General features: G+C 40.6%; 1 protein-coding gene across 3 annotated transcripts in view; it reads right to left on the reverse strand.

Moving 5' to 3' along the window:
- Positions 1–525: 525 nt before the first annotated feature.
- Positions 526–20,980, reverse strand: part of LOC119876349 (cytochrome P450 3A12-like) — a 31,369-nt gene continuing 10,914 nt past the window's right edge. For 2 of the 3 annotated variants that reach the window (XM_038539351.1, XM_038539350.1), the window contains exons 5-13: positions 16,643–16,756; positions 16,294–16,382; positions 14,585–14,733; positions 12,765–12,892; positions 11,599–11,665; positions 8,062–8,222; positions 5,621–5,847; positions 2,133–2,295; positions 526–1,014 (exon numbers count right to left, since the gene is read on the reverse strand). In XM_038539351.1, coding sequence (XP_038395279.1) covers positions 919–1,014; positions 2,133–2,295; positions 5,621–5,847; positions 8,062–8,222; positions 11,599–11,665; positions 12,765–12,892; positions 14,585–14,733; positions 16,294–16,382; positions 16,643–16,756 — 1,194 coding nt within the window. In that variant the 3' untranslated portion in view covers positions 526–918. Of the gene's footprint in view, positions 1,015–2,132; positions 2,296–5,620; positions 5,848–8,061; positions 8,223–11,598; positions 11,666–12,764; positions 12,893–14,584; positions 14,734–16,293; positions 16,383–16,642; positions 16,757–17,113; positions 17,255–20,980 lie in introns of those variants that run through there. The other variant, XM_038539352.1, reaches the window with a different exon arrangement.

The raw sequence follows: 20,980 nt of genomic DNA on the forward strand, positions 1-20,980 counted from the left end.
TGATAGAAGCACGAACTCTTCTCACTGTAGCGTTTCAGCTGTTCTCTCTTTAAATCTCAGGCCGAATTAGTAGATTTTCAGGATGATTTGAAGGTTATCTAGGTAATTTGGTGGAGACAGGTGATTTGGAGACCCTACTCTTCCGCCATCTTGCCCCTCCTCCTTTTTAAAAAAAATTTTAATAATTTTTATTTATTTATGATGGTCACACAGAGAGAGAGAGAGGCAGAGACACAGGCAGAGGGAGAAGGAGGCTCCATGCACCGGGAGCCCGACGTGGGATTCGATCCCGGGTCTCCAGGTTCACGCCCTGGGCCAAAGGCAGGCGCTAAACCGCTGCGCCACCCAGGGATCCCTAAATTTTTTTATTGGAGTTCAATTTTATTCTTTTTTTTAATAATAAATTTATTTTTTATTGGTGTTCAATTTGCCAACATACAGAATAACACCCAGTGCTCATCCCGTCAAGTGCTCCCCTCAGTGCCCATCACCCATTCACCGCCACCCCCCCGCCCTCCTCCCCTTCCACCACCCCTAGTTCATTTCCCAGAGTCAGGAGTCTTTATGTTCTGTCTCCCTTTCTGATATTTCCTACCCATTTCTTCTCCCTTCCCTTCTATTCTTGATCAGTGCTCAGGGGAGTAGATGGCACAAACTGGGGGTAAGTCTGTGTGAACCAGATAGACTGCATCTACATGTCTGGCACTTATTAGTCACATCCTTTACTCTCCACAATATATAATGCTCCACACAGACACCAGACAAAGCTGAAGGCGTGTACAGAATCTCTAGTCATCCGTCATGGGCAGTAAACGAAGCCCATCTTCATTTCTGGGTTTTACTCACATAGGAAATTGAGGTCTGTGGTATTCTGGGATATAGCTTCTCCAAGAACAAAAGGGAAGTCCTTAGGTAAATTCAGGCTACACGCACACTCCCATCTCTTGGCTCAACATTGAGAACAATGGGTTCTTCTGGTCGAATTAACCCTTGAGAACTTAATTTCAGGGGAATCTGCAACAGTTAAACCAGCAAATGAGAGCCAGGAATGAAGCCCTGCCAATGACAGATGTAAAGTAAGCAAGATACATGAAGGACACTAATGTGTTACAAATATATAAATACTCTGTTTAGCATCCTATATCTCTTATTCTTCATCTTACTCTGTAAGCTATCAAGACTGGAGCATGGAACATTTATTCATCACTCATTCAACAGAGTATCTTTTGAGTACATAGAGTTCTTTTGTGTTTTTTTATTGATTTAGATTTTATGTAAAAAGGATGAGTGTTCAAAATTTAAAACAGATTCTTAGCTATTATGGCATACAATTTTGAAGTGATATAGAGTTCAATTATGTATGTTGAAGTTTAAAGGTCATCCTGAGTGGGTATTATGTATTTTATTCTATGGCCATCCTCCCTGCTAATAATCCTGTCACCTCTCCCAATGGAAATACCCATTCATAGTAGCAGTTTGGAGTAGAAAGGGAGAACAGATAGACTGGAGTGGGGCTCGAAGAAGGTGGGGCCAAGTGGCCAGGATGGCCTGGACCATGGTAGTCTGTCACATCTGGCAGAAATGCTTCAAACCAGTGAATGTCAACCTTGCTTGCACTTGAGAATCAATGAGGGTACTTTTAAAGCTAGACACTGTGAATTATGTTAGAATTTCTGAGATGACCTGGACACCAGATTTTTAATGAACCCACTGATTCCAATATAAAACCATAGGTTGAGAACCACGGTCTTGATAGCATCTGTAAGTTGTGGTGGGGAAGAGCACCTTTCAAACATCATGTCACGGTGATCAATGCATGTCATGACTGTACACAACTTGTTCCCTTCCTTTCAGTGGACTTGAAGAAATTTAAAACATTGCTGAAGTTAAAGGTCTGTGCAGCATAATGTCATGTGAACTGCACTGAATAGATGATCCTTATGGTTGGGGGGTTATAAGACACAGACATGCACTCAGGAGCTGAAGGACACTTAAAAGGTCACAAATGATTCTCCAAGCAATAGGGCAAATTATTAAGGATAAATGAGCCCCCCCCCCACATCCATTTGATATCTCTTAGTTAAAAAAAAAAACAATAAAATACTATTTATGCAGAAAGTTCTCTTTCTGACCTGTGTTTCTTTACAAGGTTTGAAGGAGAAGTTCTGCAGGACTTTGATGAGGGCAAGTTTCATGTTCATGATTGCGAATCTCATTCCAAGGCAGTTTCGGGGTCCAGTTCCAAAGGGCAGGTATGTATAAGGATTTATGCTGTCCTTGTTCTTCTTACTGAACCTGGTTCCACAATACAAGTTGGAAACAAGTTAGTGAAACATAAAAACCACAAGAGGTACATGTTAGGAGTTTTCAACCAGGAGTATATAGGAAACTTTGATGGACTGGTTACTGAAATCCTGCCGTGTTTATTCTGTAGCGACAATTTTAGCTATAGATAATTGGATACCCCTTCCTTATGGGAGCATTCGGTACTGTTTAGGAGATGAGATGAATGCTGTTGAAAACAAGATTTGTCTTGAACACTGGGATTACATTCAGGGTGGTGAGTTGTTCACACTCTGAAAGGTGAGCAGAAAATATGACTGATTGAAGGAAAGTTAGGATCCTGCCCCCACTGACTTATGTTAGTCACATATCCATGGACAAAAGAAGCAGGAAAAATGCCACCCATGATTTGTATTGTTATTTTTCCCTTCACTTCCCCCTCTTCCCCAGCAGTACCCCTCTTCCAAATAATAGCATGTTAGATGATATGCATGGGCAAATGTTGCTACTCTACTATGCTCATACTCACGGTTATGTATAACGAGTGTAATAATTGAAATCTTGCCTATCTGTTCCATGAGGCTATAAATTCCTTGAAGGTTAGACTTATATTTTATTAAAAACTCATTCCTCAATATTTATATTAAGGAAAAATGTGGGTTTGGTGAAGGTAATAATGGCATTCTCAGTAGGTATTTTTTTTAAACTCCATATATTATGAGGAACATACTGGAGTGTGTTTATAGATGATGAGCCTTAATGTAATATGGGAATCAGACAAGGAATTGCAAAGGTTTGTGGATGGGGCAGCTGACATGGTTAGTGGTTGTTGGGCAGGTGATGGGCACATATGATGCATTAAAAGTATTTCTTAGATGTGTGTTTCCAGGATATCCCTGTATATGTGTCAAAAATTCTCCATAACAGCCATTTTTAATACGTGAATCTTCCACTGCCTGGCACAGTCCCTAACACATATAAGTAAGCACTTCCTCTCATGACTGAATGAATCAGAGAGAAGCACCAGGAGTGGTCTTCTGGTTTCTGTTTGAGAAGTGGCAGGAATGGGGACTGCTGAGTGACCAGGAATGGGAACCACCAGGGCTTCTGATCCAAGAAACAGCTCAATTGGTCAATTCTGACTTCTTTTAGGAAGTATTACATGCAGATGTGTTGGTAGCACTAAGGACACCATGCAGCAGGACAAGGGCTCTGCCATCAGGGAGCTTAGAGTCAGGAGCTAAAAGTCTAGATCCCTAAAAAGTTCACTCCAAAATTTCCTCACCAATATAATAAACAGGAAAGTACCAACTTTTGCAGAATTTAAGTTGTGCCCAAAGCCAGACTCTGCTCTGAATTCCCAGAAGAGGAAGCTCAAGACCTCTTCAAGAAGGCTCCTCAGACAGCTAGAGAGCAGATTTTAGATGACTTTGCTTTGGATGAACCATTACAAACAAACGGAGCACTGAGGGGGACACTTGACGGGATGAGCACTGGATGTTATTCTGTATGTTGGTAAATTGAACACTAATAAAAAATTAATTTATTAAAAAAAACGGAGCAAAAATGAACTATTGGGACTTCATCAAGATAAGAAGCTTTTGCACAGCAAAGGATACAGTCAACAAAACTAAAAGACAACCTACAGAATGGGAGAAGATTTTTGCAAAAGACGTATCAGATAAAGAGCTAGTTTCCAAGATCTATAAAGAACTTCGTAAACTCGACAGCAAAGAAACAAACAATCCAACCATGAATGGGCAAAAGACATGAAGAGAAATCTCACAGAGGAAGACATAGACATATGTCTGAGACATAGCATGAGAAAATGCTCCGCATCACTGGCCATCAGGGAAATACAAATCAAAACCACAATGAGATACCACCTCACACCAGTCAGAATGGGGAAAATTAACAAGGCAGGAAACCACAAATGTTGGAGAGGATGTGGAGAAAAGGGAACACTCTTACACTGTTGGTGGGAATGTGAAATGGTGCAGCCACTCTGGACAACTGTGTGGAGGTTCCTCAAAGAGTTAAAAATAGACCTGCCCTACGACCCAGCAATTGCACTGTTGGGGATTTACCCCAAAGATGCAGATGCAATGAAACGCCGGGACACCTGCACCCCGATGTTTCTAGCAGCAATGGCCACAATAGCCAAACTGTGGAAGGAGCCTCGGTGTCCATCGAAAGATGAATGGATAAAGAAGATGTGGTTTATGTATACAATGGAATATTACTCAGCCATTAGAAATGACAAATACCCACCATTTGCTTTGACGTGGATGGAACTGGAGGGTATTATGCTGTGTGAAATGAGTCAATCAGAGAAGGACAAACGTTATATGTTCTCATTCATTTGGGGAATGAATATAAATAATAGTGAAAAGGAAAAGAAGGGAAGGGAGAAGAAATGGGTAGGAAATATCAGAAAGGGAGACAGAACATAGAGACTCCTAACTCTGGGAAACGAACTAGGGGTGATGGAAGGGGAGGAGGGCGGGGGTGGGGGTGAATGGGTGACGGGCACTGAGGGGGGCACTTGAACGGAGTGAGCACTGGGCGTTATTCTGTATGTTGGCAAATAAACGCCAATAAAAGATAAATTTATTATTAAAAAAAGAAAGAAAAATCTTATGTACTGTATCCATCCATGTGCTCTCTGATAAATACAAAAGATTTTCTCTCAAAAACAAACAAACAAACAAAGCTGCACAGGATTGCAGCCACAGACAGCACGGGACCTGTGTGCCTCTCTGTCCTCATGAGGCTGCTTCCCCTACCAGAGATGAGAACTCTCAGATCCACAGCCCCTGCTTTCCCACTTAGGCTAGCAGAATGGCGGCCAAGTTTACAGACAAGGAATGTGGGGACATGGCGGGTAAGTTCAGAGAGTAAAGAAGACTAAAAAACTTAAAGAAAAAATACCATTTCCTTCAATAATATAGTGGTTAAATTAATTATGGCATATGCATATAATCACAAACACAATTATAGTATGTGGTTATACTTTAATGTTATCTTAAGTAAGCCACTCAAAAAATATAATGCCATCCTAATTTTTAGTAATCAATATATGCATAGAAAAGTGTCCACAAGGACATATGTATCATTACTCATAATCTTGATGTATTGTGATTGACAATGACTTTAATATTCTCTACAGCTTATAAAATTTTGACAATGATCTTTTTGTAATACAAAAATTACTTCTGAAAATTAAAAGATGTACAAATAAATCATTGTACAACCATACAATTGTCATCTATACTAAGAAAATATCAGAATATCCTCTAATATGAAGGTGGGTTCCCCTTTTCAGGGTTCCCTATACCTTTCAGGTTGGAACTCCTCAGGCTCTGGCCAGAGATCCAAGTCTCGGTGAAGAGTAAATGTTGGCACCACCACCAATGTCCCTTTGGGAATGAACACACCACTGATTTCCACATCTTTCTTACAGACCCTCTCTAGTCTACCAGCAATTGGGTATAATCTGAGACTTTCATTCAACACCATGTCCAGATACTCCATCTGTACAAGGGCCTCGTAAGTGGGTGCTGCCTGGAAGGAAGAAACAGATTTAGATGAATTGAGATTTGGGATCAATTCCAATTCCTACCGACAACTACTGACCTGTTAGAAAGGGACCATGAAGAATCACTTGTTTTGGTAAAGGGCATTCATGGGCATTTGACTTTCTACCATGTCCTTTAACCTGCTCAATGGCCCACTGATATGTGTGCAATAGTAACAATTACGGGAGACCACTGGAACAATCACCTACACAGGGTCTGAAACTTTTTCCAATACTAGGTAGTGGTGTTTCTTCCTTATATGAACAAAGTGACTAATATACTATGATGCTTACTACTATTGAAATATGCTGAAGTCACTTTCCTTTCAAAAGAGGGGCCTTACATCTGTACCATGGAAGGAGAATGTGTAACAGAAAATATCCTCTATCTACACAAACTCTTTTAGTTGAAATATAGTGCTTCTTGGTTCTTCAATTATCTAACAAGAGTTAGAGAGAAATACTATATTATATAAAAATATAAATATTTTGGGGTGCCATTGGTTCTCTTCAACCCAAATAGGGCAAAGAAGGCTGGGTTGGATGCTCCAGTTGTGAGAACACAATTTCAGTTCTTGGGAACACTGTTAAGGGGATTGGAATTCTATTCTCAGCCCCACCCTCTACTGCTGGAAGGGTTTCCTCATTATTGCTTTGGGGTTTCACTGTTTGCCAAATAAGTTGCTCCAGCCCTATAACCCAGTTCTCTTCATGAGTAGGGAACTCAAGTTAGTCAGAGGTCAGAAAACAATGTGGGCAATATGTTCCTATCACTTGGTATTTTTTTTTAATTTATTTTTTATTGGTGTTCAATTTACTAACATACAGAATAACACCCAGTGCCCGTCACCCATTCACTCCCACCCCCCGCCCTCCTCCCCTTCTACCACCCCTAGTTCGTTTCCCAGAGTTAGCAGTCTTTACGTTCTGTCTCCCTTTCTGATATTTCCCACACATTTCTTCTCCCTTCCCTTATATTCCCTTTCACTATTATTTATATTCCCCAAATGAATGAGAACATATAATGTTTGTCCTTCTCCGACTGACTTACTTCACTCAGCATAATACCCTCCAGTTCCATCCACGTTGAAGCAAATGGTGGGTATTTGTCATTTCTAATAGCTGAGTAATATTCCATTGTATACATAAACCACATCTTCTTTATCCATTCATCTTTCGTTGGACACCGAGGCTCCTTCCACAGTTTGGCTATCGTGGCCATTGCTGCTATAAACATCGGGGTGCAGGTGTCCCGGCGTTTCATTGCATTTGTATCTTTGGGGTAAATCCCCAACAGTGCAATTGCTGGGTCGTAGGGCAGGTATATTTTTAACTGTTTGAGGAACCTCCACACAGTTTTCCAGAGTGGCTGCACCAGTTCACATTCCCACCAACAGTGTAAGAGGGTTCCCTTTTCTCCGCATCCTCTCCAACATTTGTTGTTTCCTGCCTTGTTAATTTTCCCCATTCTCACTGGTGTGAGGTGGTATCTCATTGTAGTTTTGATTTGTATTTCCCTGATGGCAAGTGATGCAGAACATTTTCTCATATGCATGTTGGCCATGTCTATGTCTTCCTCTGCTATCACTTGGTATTATATTTAAGGGTCAACATTATACAGGTTAAGAGTTCAATAAGGATCTCAGCACCTTGTGCCTTGCTTGGCTTTTTCACCACTAGTTATGTATTAGTTAAAGAATGTGATGTGTCTCTTGGTAGCTCAGTTTCCTGATTTCTTACTTGGAGATAATAGAATTGATACCTATAGGATGTGTGACAGAGACACTTTCTGCTCACCCAATATGCACATAGGCCCCCACCCCAACCCACCCCCGTATTTCCCAGCATTGTAAAATTAGGGGACACTCACTTTGCAAATGGGCTGTGAACTGAGGAGATATATATCAATTCAGAGCCAAACATTTGAAAGCAAGTGAGCAACACTCCACTTACTTGTTACCCATTCAACATGAAGCCCTCAAGTTCCAGATAATGCAGGTTAAGACAGACCCTCTCTACCTTGTATACCAACTGTGTGGAGCAGAGACTTATTTCCAACCTCTACTATACCCATGTTGGACAAGCAAGGGTGGATTAGAAGTATACCACTGCTATGAAAACCCACTAGATTTGAGGGCTAATCTATTACTGAGGCATAACCAAGCCTATTCTGACTCCCTCTTCAGGTATGACCCACTCACCTTATTGGGGAAAGTCGCATCAATCTCCTTTTGCAGTTTCTGCTGGACATCAGGCTGAGTGGCCAATTCATACATAAGGAGGCAGAGAGAAGTACTAGTGGTCTCATAGCCACCAAAAATAAAGATAATAGATTGAGCCACAAGCTCCAGATCAGACAGAGCTAAAAGGAGAGAAAAGACATTTTAGCTACAGCAGGTGATTGTAAAACATGGCAGCTTCAATGATGACAAATCCATTTGAAACTCCCAAATCCCTGGTGAGAAATGTAAAGGCAATTCAGAATCAAACTGGGAGCCGTTTTACTCTGATGTCTATCTTACAGAGCCCAAAAGAGGCACAAGTTGTCTGGATATGATTATTCCTATGGTCTCTACTCTTCTTGAACACCTGTTACTGCCTATGCCACACACACACCCCACCAACACAGGTGGGTAATCTCAAGGGACGGTATTTCTTTTTTTTTTTTAAGATTTTATTTATTTATTCATAGGGACACACACAGAGAGGCAGAGACACAGGTAGAGGGAGAAGCAGGCTCCATGCAGGGAGCCCGACGTGGGACTCGATCCACGGACTCCAGGATCACGCCCTGGGCTGCAGGCGGGGCCAAACCGCTGCGCCACCGGGCTGCCCGGCAACTGCTGTTTAAACGTCCTGCGCGCTTTCTGACTCCGCCTCCGAGGCGAGAAAAGGTTGTTGAGGAAGGAAGCAGGCTCCTCCTTCAGTAACTGCCAGGGCAAGGGACGGTATTTCTGTCTAACACACACAGAGTTATCAGTAAGTCCTTAGGAGAATCATAAAAATACTTCTGCCCTAAGTAACATGGGCTAGCACCCTCCCCCAGGAAAAATATAAATTCATTCGGCTAAAATACACCTTAAATTTGTTGTAAGAGTTTCTAATGCTAAGGCTTAACTGTCAGGAAAATTGAATTATCTTTTATGTAAACATATTTGTGGGAACTTGACAATGTTGGGCTACAGATAAAGTCTTGCTACTCAAAGTGTAGTTCATGGACCAGCAGCATCTGCAGCACCTGGGATCTTATTAGAAATGCAGAATGTCAAACCTCACCCTAGAACTATGAAATCAAAATCTGAGTTTTGAGGAGATGTGGTGACGTGTGTGCACAACCTAGCTCGAGAAGCATGGATTATACCTTTGACAGGTTTTGGTTAAGTGAAGACCTGGGGTATATTCTTTACATGGATGATCTCAGATACATATAAAACCGTGACAGAGACAAAATGCTAGAAGAGTGGTGAATGACGTTAGTCTAATCAACTGCATTGAAACAGCAAAAGAAATAATGATCAATAAAAGGACATTGGCCAGCATGAATTATACACAAACAGAATCCAGTGAGTGGAATTAGCAATGTTTATTTAATCACGGCCTGAATGTCACCTTCCTCAGCAAATGGATGCACCCTGAATATAAATTGGCCTCCTTTTTGATTTTCTTGTAGTAGAAACTAAGCACAGTCATGCTCTAATCTATTTGACCAGAACTGGATTAGATAATACTGAGGGCACTGAAATTAACATGGTACTTGCCACAGACATAAAATTCAAAACTAAAAATAATACAAAGTGAGTGTAAGAAAGGTCTACAGAATTCTGATTTTCTAGTCATACTTTCTGTGAATTTGATGTGGATAAATTCAACTATCAAATTCTTTCCCCCAATTGCCATGAAGCCCATGATAATCAAATTTCACAACTCTGCTGTCCAGTATGGTAGTCACTCTCCAGATGTGCCTATTTATATTTAAATGTTACTTAAATTTAAAACAATATAAGATTTAGTTCTTCAGTGACACTAGCCACATGTCAAGTGTTCAATTAACCATATGTGTGTAGTGGTTCTGTATTGAACTGGACATATAGAGAATATTTTCTTCAACCTAGAAAATAGAAGAGCTAGCTAGCTAGCTAGATAGAAAGAAATAAATGTATATATAGGTATACATATAATTTAGTTGTTTGATGGAGTAAGCCCATCTGTAGTCCCTAGAATAAATTGTTAAATATTCAAGAATTTTGGGAGATGGTTGTGAAACCATAGATAGCCTGAACTTAACCATGATGGGACTGTTTCTGTCATAGGAACAAACTATAAATCAAGGCTCTCTTTTTTTTCTTTCAGACACAGAGACCATAATTACATCACTGGATGAGTAGACATACAAATGTTTATGTTCATCAGTCTTGTGTAAATGTATTTGAATTTCTTAACTCGGCCCACGGAGAGGAAATACAAGCAAAGAAGCTTTATAGTAGTGATCTCTCCTTGATCCCAGATTTTGGTTTCTAAATATCATTGCTCACTAAAAGGAAACACAGCATCTGAAGAAATGGCTGATTCCAGGCCTCATCAGGGGAAACAGCAGAGAAACCTGGAATGTCTCACACTAGAATGCAAGCAAATGCTCAGAAAATAATATGGGAAAAGGTACAGAATACTCTATGTACTGTAATGGTGGATAAACATCATTATACCTTTGTCAACATCCATGGAATGTATAACACCAAGAGTGAACTGTAATGTAAATATGGATTTGGAGTGGTAGTGATGTGTCGTTGAGGGACATTGTAACAAATACACCAAATGGTGAGGTATTTTGATAGTGGGGGATGCTGTGTGTAGGTGGGCATGGGGGGGAATATGGGAAATCTCTGTGTCACTAACCATTGCAGTGAACCTAATATTGTACAAAACATAAAGTCTGTTGAAAACATAAAAACAGAAAAAGAAAGAAAAAAATGACACAAAAAATAACACAAGAACCCACTTGAAATGGCTTCCAGAGGACAAACTGGAGACAACTGAGGATCTAAATAAAGAAGGAGCTAGGAGACTAACTTAGTAATATAAGAAATCATACTGACATAAATAAATTAAATGTTATAGAGAGAGAATGAAAAGCTCCCTAACAGTGGACGATCACTCATCAACATAGAAGAAATGATGGAATTAGAAAGCCAACATTTTGGAACCATCTTAGTAATAATGGTCTCAGTCAAACAGCATCCATGGATGATAGAAGTAGTAGGTGAAAGTAGTAGGTGAAAGTGGCCAGCATTTACACTGTCACAAAGGCATCTTTCACCAGTCACTTCTTAATTACAAAATGAAAAATAAAACTTTACAGTATATTAAGCCAATGAACACAACTTTAACCAAGTGCTCCAGGTCACCAATACCGGGGCCATATGCCTTCTGATATGGTGAAGTGTTGATGTGAACTTCCAGGTATAGGCTCAGAGAACTGACACAGGAAACAAGCTCCCCAGAGGTTATGAAATAGGTGATCCATGATCCACTGACTGCCTTGTCCATGGTTGCCCTTCAAGCTTTGAACCAACTTATGGCTGTGTGCTTCTGGAACGTGCTTCCATTACCATTTGTATCTGAACACGTGTCTCTCTTTGATTTGTATAATTACATCTGCTAAAAATCGTCCTCCACACCTCAGAACCACCCCCTGCATCAGAGACTTCCCATCACTGGCCCTCTAAGCTGTCCTTACTTGCCTTTGTGGGTATTCATTTCTTTAGAATTCTGGGAGTTAATCATCAGTTGCAGAAAATCGACTCGGTGCTGCAAGCAGAAAGAGAACTTTCAACAACAGAACATCACTTGTGAAGTCAGAAATAAATTAGGGATGCAGGATTTAATTTCTTTCCTGAGAATATGGCCCCTTTAAGTCCAGAAGTCTGGCTTGTGTTACCCAAGTCATTAGTGAAGAAAAACATCCAGCTCCAAAAACTTGGAGAGCAGGATGCTTCCCTGACAGGAATCCAGCTATTATGTCCCACTGTTTCTTGGTTCTTGCTCCCTTGATCCTGAGCTTCTCTGGATTTTCAACACAGCTCCCTGGCCAAGGAGTAGCATGCTCTCTCTCTTGTCATGCTTGCTAAGTCAGGAGAAAGTTCCTGACTTCAGTCCTTCCTCCCGCCCCCCAGACTCATTTCTTAACAAATGGCCACATAGACCAATCGCCTGACTTCTGCAGAGTCCAGGGACAGCTTCTGTGTCATCATCTTCTAATGACTCACCCTCTGGAACTCATCTTCAGTGACATTCCGGGGTACCCAGCCCTGCCTCTCCCTCCGACACACATTCTAGCGCTGGTCATCAGGCCTCAGGAAGGCAAATCTGGCTTGGCCAGCTTGCAGCCTCAGTGCCCAGAGAGACTCCTGCCCACTCCAAACTATGGCAGGCTCAAATTTAACACACACTCTACTCTACCAGGTGCCTGGTTGGGACCTTCCCCTGGAGAAGGTGTGAGATAAGAAGCTTGGAATTGAAGGAATTCTTTGCCACTCTAACATCTGGGGAAATTTTAATATCAGAAAATTATTTTTACACAGGAAGTTGTACCCTTTGACAATTTTTTGAAGAGAAGAGGTAGTTTTTTTCTCTCATCAAATTTTATTGCCTGGCATAGTAGGTACCATGCTTATTATTAAATTTTAAACGTTGACTCTCTGACTCATTCTCTTTCCTCCTTCCCTGATCTCCATCTTCTTCATTCTCCTTAAAATGTTAGAGGTCTCCTGCTCTAAACCCTCCAGTTCTCTACCTACCTAAAAACATACTTAAATGACCACACTTACTTAAATGACCACACTTAGGATGTACACACTTCAATAAAACATCAAAAGTGAACACTCACATGTAACTACCACCAGATTACCTTTTGTTTATCTTTGAGGCGACTTTCCTTCATCCTTTTTACAGACTTTGTGAAAAAATCAGTAATTTTCTTTGGAAATAGCCAGATATTTAACATTTCATATAGTGGAGTAAGGAATGGAAACAATACTGTAAGGCAAAAGAACAATGGAAAGCACAGTAAAAATGCAAATTTTACCTGGAGCAATTATAACTTGGTCTACCAATCAGAGGATTAAAAGACACCAGGATTCTTTGAAACCTGGAGTCAGTCCCTCTAGATCTGTACTTGAATTTCAAGCCAATGGCTGAGCAAGGAGCCCATTGTGGGGCTCCATCCCAGGACTCCAGGATCATGACCTGAAACCAAAGGCAGATGCTTAACCAACTGAGCCACCCAGAAACCCCTCGAATTGAATTAAGTGTCCAAAATTATACCCTCTGTTCATGGGCAACTGATCTTTTTTTATATAAATTTATTTTTTATTGTTGTTCAATTTGCCAACATATAGAATAACACCCAGTGCTCATCCTCTCAATTGCCCCCTTCAGCGTGGGCAACTGATCTCTACAAGGTTTCTAAGACCATTCAAGTAAAAATATAGTATTTTCCATGAATGTGCTCAACAAGAGAACAGTCCCATGCAAACAAGCCAACAACAACAACAAAAAAAACCCCAAACAAAAAAAAAAAAGGAAGAAAAAGAAGTGTAATTCTTACTTCCTACAACAAATAAAAATAAAATAAATTTAAAATGGATTTACCCCAAAGATACAAATGCAATGAAACACCGGGACACCTGCACCCCGATGTTTATAGCAGCAATAGCCACGATAGCCAAACTGTGGAAGGAGCCTCGGTGTCCAACGAAAGATGAATGGATAAAGAAGATGTGGTTTATGTATACAATGGAATATTACTCAGCTATTAGAAATGACAAATACCCACCATTTGCTTCAACGTGGATGGAACTGGAGGGTATTATGCTGAGTGAAGTAAGTCAGTCGGAGAAGGACAAACATTATATGTTCTCATTCATTTGGGGAATATAAATAATAGTGAAAGGGAATATAAGGGAAGAGAGAAGAAATGTGTGGGAAATATCAGAAAGGGAGACAGAACGTAAAGACTGCTAACTCTGGGAAACGAACTAGGGGTGGTAGAAGGGGAGGAGGGCGGGGGGTGGGAGTGAATGGGTGACGGGCACTGGGGGTTATTCTGTATGTTAGTAAATTGAACACCAATAAAAAATAAATTAAAAAAAAAAAGAAAAAAGTGAAGGGAATTAAGAGTACAGTTTATCATGATGTGTGCTAAATAATGTATAGAATTGTTGAATCACAATATTGGACACATGAAACTAATATGACAATGTACATTATTTATACATAAATAATTAAAAATAAAGAAAAGAAAAAAAAGTAAAAAAATAAAAATAAAAATAAAAAAATAAAATGGATCAAAGGCCCAAATATAAAAGTTAAAACTGTATAATAATCCTTAGGAGAAAACCAAGGGATAAATCTTCATGATCTCATATTTCTCTGTGAATTTAAGATCTGACACCAAAAGCACAGAAATGAAGGAAAAATATATACATTATACATTATCAACATTAACAATTTTGTTGATGAACACTGGGACCATAAAATGAATTATACATTGTAAAGGGGGCCTCAATGTATGTGAAATTTGATAGTAATAAAAAACTATAAAAAGTTTATACTGATATAAACTATAACATTGTTGTAGAAAAGTGGGAGGTAAGCAACAAGGGAGAAAGGAAGGAAGGGAACAAAAAAGGAAGAGAGGAAAAAAAGAAAATACATTAGTGTACATACTTATGGAGAGTAAAAATGGATCAGGGAAATCAAATTTTAAGAGCTTCTTGGCATTTTCCACAAACGGATCTTGTGGGTTGTTGAGGGAATCAATGTTCACTCCAAACGATGTGCTGGTGATCACATCCATGCTGTAGGCTCCAAAGATGCTGGGAGAGAAACAAAGATACGAATACTTAAAATCAGCACCTCTTTACTATCCTTATCCAATGCTTGCAGCAAGAAGTGCCTGTAGATTCCAATGTCCAGGCAAGACAAGAACCACACTTTGAGAACCACCTGATGGATCATCTAAAGAGTCTGTATGCCATCACACTCACTGATGAGGTGCTCGTGAGGTGCCAGTGACACAGCTGGCCTTGTGCTATGGGTGATGGGGATACCAGGGCAAGTTAGAGAGACCTCTGAGCTCGAGGAGCTTAATCTTGGAGGGATAGAGACCCCAAATTAGGCAAATTACACAAGTGTGTTTTGAGTAAGGGCAGTAGAAGGTGGATAATCACTGTGTCTGAGCAGGACAAATGGTGGAATAACTAACGCTTCCTCAGGGAGTCAGGAAAGGTGAAACTGATCTGGATCTTCTCTCACCACAGTCTCTGTGCTCTCGGAGCTGAGTCTTCTTTAGCACATTACAGAACACCAACACCCTGTTCTGAGATGCCAGGAATACCATCCTTTTTTTCTCCACCTCTGCTAAGTCTCCTGAAAGACCCACTTTGTCTCATCTCCTTGATCTGAGATTGCCCTGAGGACTCACCCATTTCTGGAAAAAGTAAGAACTGAGAATGTTCCTAGTTTAAAAATATATATTAAATCACACCAAAACTGACTTAGGGGATGCCATAGCTAAGTGATCATATGCTACTAGTTTTGCCAGGACAGTCCTAATATGCATCCGTTCATCCTGCAATATTAAAATATATCCCGTGGCACCCAGGTGGCTCAGTCAGTTGACTGGCTACCTTCCACCTTCTTCCCAGTCATGATCTCTTGGTCCTGGGATCAAGCCCCACTTTGGGCTTCCTGCTCAGGGTGGCAGTCTGCTACTTCCTCTGCTCCTGCCCCCCTGCATGGGCTTGCTCTCTCTCTCTCTCTTTCTCTCAAATAAATAAGTGAAACGTTTTGTAAAAATAAAATATATCTCAATTTAGGCTAATATCTCAATTTAGGCTACTTTTTCACCCTACCCATCCCATGTGCAAGGCCTTCTCCCTTTTGTGTTTGAAAGATGGACAAGTGGTCATAAAAGTTAATATTTAGTATTTTGCTTATATCCTCAACAAAATCAGGAAGGGATTTAAGTTGTCCCAAGTTCCACATGAAAACTTTCTTGCCCCATCCAGTGCCCAGCGATATGTACCAAGTGGTCCCCACCACTACCATTCATTACCCTCTACACTCAAAGATTTGGAAAAATCGTGTTTCCTTTTTTTCAAGCACATATTTTTGTCTTCCCCAATATCCAAGGTGACAATCAAGCAGTTGAATTAATCCTGCCTCATGTACACAAAAGAAGACCCTCTCCCTCCTGGCTGCTCTGCCTTTTTTAGGCGAGCTACCTCTCCTAGGCTGGCCCATTGGGTTGTAACACTACACGTCTACTTCAGCTTCTTTGCTGGGGTAATTCAACAGTGGGAATTGGGCTCTGTGGCAGCAGTTGGAAAGTGTCGTGACAGAGTTGGAATTCCAGCAGCCCCACTCCTACTTACTCTTTCAAGCTGATGGCTTTGCCTTTCTCTGCCTCCTTCCTCAGGTTCCTCACCAACATATCTCCATACTGGCCAATGATGGGAAACATCTACACACAAAATACAACACCACCTGAAGTTAAATCCGAGAATGAAGTCCTAGAATGACATGGCTTTCACAAACATGGAGCAAGAAAGGACATTTAATAACAAGTTTTATCATGTCTCCTCTAGGACATGAGGATAAAAGACCATGTTTAGGAAGCCCAAATACAGCAGAGTACCACTTGCAAGTGGACTACATCTTAGTTTCTAATTATCCCCAGCTGCATTCATTACTTCCTAATGAAAAGACCTCTTCTTTTCTTACCTCCTTGAGCTTTCCGCTGGTGAAAGTTGGAGACAGCAATGTTCGTATTCTCTTCCATTCTTCATCCTCAGACACAGTGATGGCACTTTTCATAAATCCCACTGGACCAAAGGACTAGAGTCAAAGCAAAACACATTTTGCCATACATAAGTTTTGTAGGTCTTTACAGTTTGCAAAATTTGTTAAAGAGCATCTATTACTCACCAAATATGTAGTGTCTCCTTAGTAGCAGTCCCTATGCTACATACTCAATAGATAGTTATCCCAAATGCTTAGCTTCCTGTGAAGCTGAAGGAGGCAGCACTACAGGTAGTAGCTGTTTCCAGCTTTATATTCCAATTTCCTTTTCAATGTAAATGTGGCATGGAAAATTTGGCAGGGAAACTATTCCAGGAGAATAAACTGGATTCATACCTAATACATTCCTACATAATACCTACATAATAATACCAACATAGTAATAATACCTACATTCTCCTAAGGTGTGCAGAGTAGAATTGCATTGGAAGATAGCCAGATGGCCTGGCAAACTGTATGTTGCTTCAGAGCAGTTCTGCCTTCACATATATCCGCAGCATGAGAAACTCAAAAAACAGATGCGTTAATATGGTGTTTTTTTTTTCAAAAATAGCAGTGTACCCTAAAAAGATAGGAATCTATTTGCTATTCTCAATAAATGATACAGTTACATGGGTATCTTTTCCCCTGTGTTACCCCAAAGGGAACTAAGGAAAAGAGAAACAGATAATTCTGTTTCTCATATTGGGACTGGCCTATCAAGCCAACAACCTTGAATCTAACTACCATTTTCCAAAAATATATTTTGTATTAATGTGGATATCTCCAAAACCATTTCATGATAAAAATACACAAAAGAACTAGAAACAGAGGAACTACTTCAACCTAATACAGATCATCAGAAACCTTATAGCACACATCAACTCAGTGAGGAAGGATTCGTGTGATATCACCAAGATCATGAGACAGGACACATCAGCCTCTGTTAACCCACAAAGAACAATAGGTAGACAGCTATCCACAAACAAAATAGACCTAAGAGCTTAGGGTTCCATTTAAGAAGCTTCAACAACACAGTGGAGCAAAACTCCTAAGTGCATTAGAAAAGTAAGGAGAAGAGCTTCATTTTGTCTGCATCATACCAGGAGCCAAGCCAGCACTACTCAACACCAAGAGGACACTCACCAGCCTCAGAGAATTCCTCTTGCTAGGAAAAGGACTAAAGGTCATTAGCCCCAGCCCTTCAGGGCACAGCACAAATGACCTGTTTTGGCTTCAAACCTCCAGATACTGGCATAGCTGACACACCTAGACAGAGCAAGGAACAAAGAAAGGCAGGACTATCAGTATCAGCAAAGTGGCAAGAGTAACCATGGTTCCTTGTGTCCTGCTCTGCAGAGGACCCTAGCAGCCTTAGCAGCTGCTGAATTAACAGCTGACACAGCACAGTGCACCCTCTAAGATTTTGCTGCTGATAGTCCCACAGGCTTTCATACTTGCTGACTCCAGCTGCCTGAGTCCTGCTCTGCCCCATCTGCCCTCTCATGAGTTGCCTCAGCCAGTGCCACCACCTACACCCTGAGCCTCAGAATCTGCACCCACAACCAACCATGGCCCCTGTGACAGGGTATACATACCACACCAGCCCAGGCCCCAGCAACTTTCAGGTCCCTGAGGCCAGGCTTGACTCCCGTCACTGGACTGCACTGCCACATGAGACCACAGCTAATCCCTGAAACTTCACATCTACACGCTGCCAGCCTGAACTCCAGTCAAAAGCCCCCACTGCCATGCATGCAGTAGTGACTATTCCTGCAGCCCCGTGAGTGTACACAGACAGCCCAGACATTCAAAGTACCCATGTGCCCATCACTGAGCCCAGCCCCTTGGGAGCATGTGCCTGGTTTCAGCCCCCACAGATGAGTGTGTGTGTAGCACCCACTCTGGCCACCATTCTGCTTGCCCTAGTCCTCAAGCACTGGATCTGATGATGCTACTGAGGAGCCCAATAGCCACTGCATCCACAAGAACCCTCCACTGTGCTTCCTGTCAAGGATCATGCAATTGCTGATGTTGTGGCTCTCAAGTACCTGAACCAACGATCCCCTCCTGGATTATTTCAGATTATCCAGTCAGAGTGGGGTAAAGGAAAATGGAAAAAAAAACCTAGGGAGAAAAATCCTACAGGATTTATAGGATACCATCAAATAAAAGAATATGTACATTATGGAATCCTGGTAGAGGAAGAGAGAAGTAGACAGAATGCTTACCTAAAGAAACAATGGCTGAAAACTCCCCAAACTAGAAATCTTGGGATATGTAGTCCTCAATCTGATTGAATTCAAAAAAAGATTACACCAAGACACATGATAATAAAATTGTCAAAAATTGAAGACAACAAAATTAGAGACAAAGAAAAAATCTTGACAGGAGCAAGAAACAAGGGGCTCAGCACATAAAAGGCAGAAACCTCTTTCACCTCAGCCTTAGCAACTTTTACTAGGCATGTTACTGGAAGCAAGGGAAACAAAAACAGAAACATACTATTGGGACTTCATCAAGATGAAAAGCTCCTGCATAGTGAAGGAAACAATCAACAAAACTAAAAGCCAACCTTTAGAATGGGAGAAGACATTTGCAAATTATATATCTGATAAAGGATTGGGATCCAAAACCTATAAAGAATTTATGAAACTCAACACCCAAAAAACAAATAATCTGGTTAATAAATGGGAAGAAGGCATGAAAAGACGCTATTTGGAAGAAGACATCCAGAAGGCTCACAGACACATGAAAAAATGCTCAACATCACTCATCATCAGAGAAACACAAATCAAATCCACAGTGAGATACCAAGCTTACACCTGCCAGAATGGCTATAATTAACAACTCTGGGAACAACAGATGTTGGTTTAGGATGTGGAGAAAGGGAAACCCTCTTGCATTGTTGGTGGGAATGCACATTTGTGCAGCCACTCTGGAGAAGAGTATGAATTTCCTCAAAAAGTTGAAAATAGAACTATGCTACAATCCAGCAATTGCACTACTAGGTATTTACCCAATGCATGCAAAAATAGAGATTCAAAGGCATACATGCTCCATATTTATAGCAGCATTATCAACAATAGGCAAACTATGGAGAGAGCTCAAATGTCCATCAACTTTTGAGTGGATAAAGATGTGGTATACACACACACACACACACACACACACACAATGGAATATCACTCTGCCATCAAATAAATGAAATCTTGCCAATTGCAGCAACGTGGATGGAGCAAGAGAGTATTATGCTACGTGAAATAAGTCAGTCAGGGAAAGACAAATGCGATATGGTTTCACTCCTAAGTCAAATTTAAGAAACAAAACAGATGAACATATGCGAAGTGAGGGGGAAAAAGGAGAGAGGGAAACAAATCACAAGAGACACTTAATGATAGAGAACAAACCGAGGGTCGATAGAGGGAGGTGAATGGTGGAAGGGCTAGATGAGTGATGAGCATTAAGGAGGGCACCCGTGATGAGCACTGGGTATTGTATATAAGCGATGAATCACTGAATTCCACTTCTGAAACCAATATTGCATTGTATGTTAACTAACTAGATTTTAAATACAAATACATACATGTATACATACATAAATTTAAATGGAAGGATGAATGGATAAAGAAAATTGAATATTGCTCAACCTTAAAAAAGAAGGAAATCCTGCCATTTCCAATAGCATGGTTGAATGTGGACAACATGACTACATACTAAGGGAACTAAATCATACACTGAAGGACAGGTAACACATGATCTCACTTATAAGTGGAATCTAGAAAAATAAAGTCAAGCTCAATAACAGAGTAGAATGGTAGCTGTCAGAGTCTGGGGAGGAAGAAAGAGGGCAAATAGTAATCACAGGGTACAAACTTCCAGTGTTGAGAAAAATAAGTTCTGGAGATCGAACATACTGCATGGTGATTATAATTAAAATACTGTACCATATATTTGAAATTTGCTTAAAAAGTAGATCTTACATGTTCTTACCACACACGCACACACACACACACACACACACAAAGTAACTCTGGGTGGTGATAGATATGTCAATACATTTCATTTGTGATGATCACTTTATAAATCAAAACATCAGATTTAAATATATAGTTTTCATTGTAAAAATACATGTATAAATAGTTAAATGGTGAAAAGCTGAATGTTTACCCTTAACATCAGGAACAAGGCAAAAATATTCACTCTCACCACTCTTGTTCAAAAACCATACTAGAAATCCTAGCCAGTGCAATAAGACAAGACAAAGAAATAAAAGGCATG

Source organism: Canis lupus, chromosome 6 (genome assembly GCF_011100685.1).
Source record: "Canis lupus familiaris isolate Mischka breed German Shepherd chromosome 6, alternate assembly UU_Cfam_GSD_1.0, whole genome shotgun sequence".
NCBI classification, from domain to species: Eukaryota; Metazoa; Chordata; class Mammalia; order Carnivora; family Canidae; genus Canis; species Canis lupus.